At 39.7% G+C, this 7561-nt stretch overlaps 1 protein-coding gene across 1 annotated transcript; it reads right to left on the bottom strand.

Moving 5' to 3' along the window:
• Positions 1-1944: 1944 nt before the first annotated feature.
• LOC115967199 (zinc finger protein ZAT3-like) lies at positions 1945-2916 on the bottom strand. Its single transcript, XM_031086258.1, has one exon. It carries the CDS (start codon positions 2914-2916, stop codon positions 1948-1950), a length of 969 nt encoding a protein of 322 aa, XP_030942118.1. The 3' UTR covers positions 1945-1947.
• Positions 2917-7561: the final 4645 nt, after the last annotated feature.

The raw sequence follows: 7561 nt of genomic DNA, 5'->3' as shown, positions 1-7561 counted from the left end.
CTTTTGTGGGTCTGAGGTCGTTGCCTTTTGAAGTGGTTTACTTACATATAGCTGATGTGACATTTCGTTACTTACTAAGATAAGATCAATGTTGATTTACCAGTGTCTGCTAAAACTTGTTTTAAATAGAAAATTTTCAAATTCACTTTTGTTCTGGGATAAGTATTCACTGAAGAGATCCAAAGAGTGTGTTATTCACAAATATGCAGTGCGTGGTAACTCTGCCCCTGCCATGTGGATAACAAAATTGAAAGATTTATTGACAAATTTTGTCACTTCAATGTCACTTGTTCATCCATTGTTAGTTAGGTCAATCTGTAGGTAAATTAAATTACACTAGTGTAACCCACCATCTCTTGATTTTAATTGTACTGAGATGGTTGACAAAGAATTGCTAAAAATATTTTGCAGTTGCAACAAGAACCGCTGAAAAATATGAACAGCCTATTTTAACAGATGATGCTTGCAAGTTCCATTCCCAAGGCTATAAAACCTCAGAGGTTCTCCTTAATTGTGACAAATAACTCTACCTCAAAGTTCTCTAGTTATGATGGTGGCCAAATACTCTTCAATAAAGATTTAATGTGTATTCATCAAAAAAAAAAATTGTGTGTAAAGGGACTAGGAAGTAAAGAAAGCACTGATTCTGTTTTTCAAAAACAAAAAGACAATGCTAGATTCTGATTTTCTGTTTTATTGTTGTTATCTAAATTTTAGTTTGAACCAGTAAACAATTCGGTTGGATTAATCAAGCAGCATTGGTTCAACATTTTAGTATCACAAATCTATACCTGATGTTTCAAATTGCAGTCTAATCAGCAACTCTCACTACAAAACATTTGCTTCTATTTTCCCCCCATGAAGTTAAGGCCTCGCTTCTAAACTCATCAAACAGTTGCACTACATTCACATGGCTTTTTGCTCAATATCCAGGAGATGGGCCTGATAGTATCATGACAATATCAGACATAAGGGACCTAACTAGTGATCAAATCCATTTACATGACTGACTCAAGATCCATGAGATGGATCATATATATAGCTGCTTATTACTGTTACAGTGTTACGCTACTGGACCTGACAACTAAACCAAACAAATGTTAGACTACATTACATATAGCTTGTAACTCAAAATCCATGAGATGGATACCACAATCCAATGTCAATAGGGACCCACTAGTCACTACTTAGTGGACTAGATCTGTAAAGTTATAGCTCTAATTCCAAAAGATGGATCCAAAAGTAGTAGTTGGAACTCAAAATACAACAAATGAACTGAGAGCCAAGTATCATATTCAATCAGGCCTTGACTGCTGAACCATTCAAATGCTAAACCACTTTCCAATAGTTGCAAATCCAAAATCCACACCAAATGGAACATTCACATAATGGTGTTAGTTAAGATGAATAAGGACCATGTTGATCAGAGTAATAATATGTTGTGTAGTTCTGAACAATCCCCATGAGAAAGGGCACCAAAACCTATTTCTAAATAATGACAAATCATTGCCATTTCAGTACGTGATAATAAGACCTGTCAAGCCATTTTGCAAAAAAAAAAAAAAAGGAAAGATACATCCGTCCGTACACACAAGAATGTATGAATTAATACATCAAACACCATTGGTCTCTGCATACCCAATCAAAGCACATGAAAAACAAAGAAACCTCGATTTAACAACCTTTGTAAATTTATTACTAATGAGAAGTAAGTGTTTTTCCATGTTGTCTATCAAACACAAACTGTTTGTCTCCTAATTGTGGAGACAACAAAGTACAACTTTTCCATCAAAGTCACATATCAATTGTTACAAAATATACCACGATAGAATATACTAAAAAAAAAAAAAACTAAACCTAGTAAAATATACCATCAGTTAAGCAGAAAGAGAAACCCAATTGCTAAAAGAAAAAAGAATCTAGCTTTATATTTATCTAAAACTTCTTTCATAGTCCCAACCTTAAATCCAAAGTCAATCCTGAAGTAGCAGTATAAGAAGATGAAGACCCATCTTCCATCGGTGCAGGCATATTCAAGTCCAAACCACAAGTAGTAACCCCTTCTTCACCTTTCTCCCAATGACACCTCTTATGTCCACCCAAAGCTTGACCACTTGAAAAAACCCTCAAACAAATGCTACACTTGTGCCCACCCAAAACCATTAACATCTTCTCCTCCTCCAAAGCAGCCCCAATGTCCCTTTCATTATCACCATGCCCAACAACACTCTGGTCTTGAATATTATCAAACTCATCACCATCACTAGCACTACTCCTCGTTATTGCAAAACAACCCTTCACATTCTTATGACTAGCCCTGTGGCCTCCTAATGCCTGGTGCGACCCAAACACTTTCTTGCAACTCGAACACTCGAACCGGCACCCCATCCCCGGCGGGCCCACCATCTCCACCGCCGCCACAGATTCCCTAAAAAACCCATCAAACTCCGCTTCAATTATACTTCTCTCACTAGCCCTATCAACCCCACTGGCCAGCATTAACAAACACGCAGCAATCTCATGATCCTCTTCACTCACCGCGGGTGCCATAACCGCCACCGGCTGCCCCGAAGGCGAGCCGGGTCGCCGGAGATTTGGCGGGGGGTTAATACCCCGCCATTGCCGTTCCGGGTGGCAACGCATGTGTCCGAACAACGCCTTCCACGACCAGAACTTCTTCCCGCACTCGCTACACGGCCGAGTGATCTTCGGCGCACCCGGGTCCGGCTTCTTGCTGTACTTCGGCTTCCCCACACCAGTGCTCGAACCCGTCGACGTGTCATCAATTCTGATCAGCTTTGTACGCTTCTTTCTGGGTTTCTGCCGGGGCTTCTCGGGGACCACAGCAACGTCGAGAGACGGAGGAGAAGGCGAGAACCGGAGACCGGAGTCAGTAGTAGTAGTAATGGTGGTCATCATATCAGAGCAGTTTCTGAGAAGAAAAGGAGAAGAGAAAAAAAAGTGAGAAATTGGAGGTGGGTTTGTATTTGTAAGATCGACAGTTACTAGGGTTTGTGAGAGACAGAGACAGAGAGAGAGTTTTGAGTATGGGCGGTTATTTTCAGTTGGGAAGTGACGAGGGGTGGTTATATATTGTGTGAGTGTGAAATTACTAGGATATCCCTGTTGTTTAAGGTTTGTGAGGGGTGAAATGGTAATTTTGTGAATGGATATACTTGGGGCCGAAGGAATATATGTACGGAAGAGTTGAAGAGTTGAAACGTGGTCACTACTCTCACTACTACAACTACTGGTGTGTACTACTACTAATCACAGTGGTTTTCGGGGATTAACTAACTGTTTTCCCTTTGTTTATGCTTAATTGCCTTAATTATAAACACTTTCAGCTTAATGAGGCCCTAGTTGGGTGGCTAAGATGAAGTAATTTCACTGAATTTGTGATACCCACTAGAGTCATGAACTACTAGCTTTGTGCATCCACTAATTAGCTCTCTTGTTTGTTACTCTTTATTTTTTGTTTTGGGAAAGAAGAAAGATAGCTAGATTTCTTGTTTATTACTTGAGCAACATTTTAATTGAACCAAAAAAAAAAAAAAAAAAACCCATTTAGGTGTTAAACATTTCACTTGTAACTAGCTTGCGCATCCACTAATTAGCTCTCTTGTATATTACTCGTTTTTTTTTTTTTTTTTTTTTGGTTGGGAAATAAGAAAGATAGCTAGGTCTCTTGTTTATTACTTGAGCAACATTTTAATTGCAAAAAAAAATACCCATTTAGGTGTTAAACATGACATTTGGTGAGAGCATTCACATCAAATGTGCTAAAATATAACTAAAATGTTATTTTAACACTCCAAAACACTAAAACTAAAACTCTACCATGCCAAAAATGTCAAACTAATAATTTTTTAACACTTAGTTACAGTAAACTACTAGTTAGATGGTAAACACAAAAAAGTTATTTAAATGATAGTTAGAGAGAGAGACTGGTTGTAAAATAAAAAATAAAAAAGAATATTTAAATAAAGTGGTAAAAGAATAGAGTATTTGATATTAAGTGTATTGTAAAATGATATGTTAAAATAGATAAAGTAACTTTTTTGTCTTACTAAAAGTTAATGTGAATGTTTTAGTTAAGCTTTTGAGCACAAAATATTATTATATGAATTATAAGCAGAATGTAAATGATTTAATATGATTGGTAGCATTAGAATTGGGGGATGTAAAAAAAAAAAAAACCTATTTTGTATTTTTAAACACTACTTTATCTATTTTACCAACTTATTTTACAACTCACCCTACATCACAGTTTTTATTTTTACATATAACTCAATAAAATAATATAAATTACCTAATAAAATAATATAAAGTACTATTCTTTTTTTTTTTTTTCCTCTCACTCACTTTTTCTCTTCACACACAATCACAAGATTAAACTAATATATGCAACCTTACCATTCATAGGTTGCAAATTTTTTTAAGTTTACAAATCCGAATAAAGTTGGTTCTGGGTGGCTTGAGTTATAAAATAGCAACTGAGGGTGTTTACACTATATTAGAGTCACAACACAACTTGCAAATTACAATCTAGTGCATCCACTATATTATACTATTTATTAATTATTACTTAATTATTACTAGTGTACTACTACTAGTCATTAGTTTTCGGGGATTAACTAACTGCTCCCTTTTTTTACGCTTAATTGCCTTAATTATATTTAGTGTGTTGGTATTAAACACTTTCAGCTTGGTGAGGCCCTAGTTAGGTGGCTAAGATGAAGTAATTTCACTGAATTTGTGATACCCACTAGAGTCACAAACTACTAGCTTTGTGCTTCCACTAATTAGCTCTCTTGTTTGTTACTCCTTTTTTTTTTTTTTTTTTTTTTTTTTGGGAAAGAAAAAAGATAGCTTGGTCTCTTGTGTTATATACTTATATTACTTGACCAAAAAAAGAAAAATCCATTTAGGTGTTAAACATGATATTTTGGTGAGAGTATTCATATCAAAAGTGCTAAAATGCTATTTCAGCATCCACAGCACTAAAATTTCACTATATCAAATGTGTCAAACCTATAATTTTTAACACCTAGTTATAGTAAACTGTCATCTAACAATTGACAATTTATTGTGAAGTGTTAAAATAAATAAAGTAACTTTTTGAGTAGTTAAATTTTTTAGCACATTTGATGTGAATGTTTTTGTTATGCTTTTGAGCACAAAATATTATTATATGTGTAAGGACACGATTCGTAACGAACCGTAGCAGTGTTGGGTTCGCACGTAGAAAGGTCCAAACAACATCATTTGTAGAGCGTGGGTTTGGAAGGTTAGGCCTTAGTCACCAGGTGGTGGGTTTTTCGTGGTGTTCATACATGGTTAAGTTTTCTTCACCTCTGGAATCTTTCTCCTGGAGGTGGGCTGGGAGGCTCTGGTTTTTGGCCATTTTTCCCAGCCTCCTCCTTGGTGCACCTACCTTTTTATTATATAGTCCGTCTTGGTTGATCTTGGCCCTCCACTTGTAGGTCAGGCAGGAGCTTATTTCTGTATCCATCCCATCTACCGTCCCGTCTTACTTTCTATTAGTTGCATGGATCGAAGTTTACACCGCCCAAACGTCTTTTCTCATTAATCAGCTCTGAGTACTGGCAGGTGCATTTACTGAAGAGGGGACGCATTTTTCTTGGTCCAATTTCACACCCTGCTTCCCTATGGGCCCCATTCAGTTCACATCCCCTTGAGGGGGCTGTTTAGGGATTGCCTCCACCATGATGTTGGTCTTCTCATTGAAGCTCTGGAGTGCCGAGGACAGGGTAGTTTCTCAGCCGTTCCCCTTGCTACCCCGGCCATTGATCATTCGTCCTCGGCAAAATACCTCCTCGGCACGGGCCCTGGGCCCAAATAGAGTTTGGGCCGGATTGCAGACCTCCCGGACCCACAATAGCCCCTCAAAATCCTGCTATCCATCTCCTCGGACGGATAGGAGGGTTTTGATGACATCAGAGATCTGCCACTGCCTATCAATCCTTGTCATCTATCGATTCCCGAGGTTTTTCACCTGCCCAAGGCACGTTCCTAGAGCCGTTGGAAGGCGAAACGTGGCCTCATTAAATAGGGGCGGCTTTATGCTTCCCACGTTCTACGGTATGATAGAAATCGAATGGTGGTGATCTTTTGGTCTTTTTGGGTGGGAAAAGGCGTGCAGTTACCCTAGAAAGTATAAAAGATTTTTTGGAGATGGATCCGTCTCTTCAATTCTGTACTTAAGAGTTTTTGTGCGTGTATCCTGGGTTCATCTGAACTTCCACCCAAATTCAAGTCTATCTCCAGCACATAAAGCCTATCCGAAGTGTAATTCTTCTTTTATGTAAGTTCCCTACCTCCATTAACTCGTGCTTTTTCTTTTCTGAGTTTATTTCTCTTTGGCTCCCTTTCTTTCCCGTCGCGGGTTAGGTTTGTTTTAGCAAATGACAAAGATGACTAAATTGAGATTGAGGAAGTTAGTCGATACTGAAGAGGCAATGAATAAGTTCATCATTGATTATAGGATTCCCCCCAACGTAAGTCTGGAGCACTGTAAGATGAGGGAATGGCACTATAAGAGGGGAACGGGCGCGGTAGTAATTCCCGTCCTCGCCTTTGTTGAGGGAGGCATGAGAATCCCTATGGGGCCAGTGACGAGGGGTTATCTCAGACATTTCCGTCTAGCCCCCACCCAATGTGCCGGCAACGTTTTTAGGATTCTGGGGTGCGTGGACGCCTTGAATGAGAAAATGGGGTTAAGACTGACCCATCATGAAGTGAACTGGTGCTATAACCTCCAAAAATTGAAAGGGAAAACCTACTACATGAGGTCGAGGGACGAAAGGGTTCGGTTGATCCAGTGCCTCCCTGACTCCAACAAGGGACTGAACAAGGATTTCCTTATCGTCTCTGGGGAATGGCACGATGGCGATCCGTGCCCCGTAGTAGGAGGAGAACCAGGTAGGGTACTGGGAATGGAAGGGGGATAACCCTTTACGCCATTCTAATCTAACGTTGTTCGATAGCTAACCATGCATATATGTTTGTTGTTTTCTTTTTTTTTTTGTAGATGAACACGCTTACACACGGCATTTTCACTTAGTCAATCGGGCGGACTTGGAGACCGTTTTACAAGCGGCGGTTTTTGTGAATGACAGAGATGGCCAAGTCCGAGCAGCTCACAAAATACTAGGGTACCCTCCTGTTCAGAAGTCATTTGGGGACGCAAGGTACGTGATCAGTGTCTGCCGTCCTTGGCTTCCAAAAATTGCCGTAGTTGAGACGGGATTTTTAATCTCCCAAGAGCCAACTATCCCCGAGAACATCCCACAGGTGGGCCCCTCCTCGTCTCACCCAGCAGCAGAGGACGAAGACGAGCCAGATCAGCCTGAGGAAGGTTTTGGGGTATTTGACCTAGTCTGTCAATCTGAGGACCCTCCTGGTGACATAGGTGACCCAGCCTTGTCCGAGGCGGAATTGTCGTCAATAGGCACCTCTTCTCAAGCCGAGATGGGAGTTAAGAGAGTACCCTTAACCCCTCTTCTCCAACTCCTCGAGGGCCTACCAGGGAAGGATA

Source organism: Quercus lobata, chromosome 11 (assembly GCF_001633185.2).
Source record: "Quercus lobata isolate SW786 chromosome 11, ValleyOak3.0 Primary Assembly, whole genome shotgun sequence".
Classification (NCBI taxonomy): Eukaryota; Viridiplantae; Streptophyta; class Magnoliopsida; order Fagales; family Fagaceae; genus Quercus; species Quercus lobata.
The sequence above is the reverse complement of the archived record's forward strand: the minus strand, read 5'-3'. Positions and strand labels throughout refer to the sequence as shown.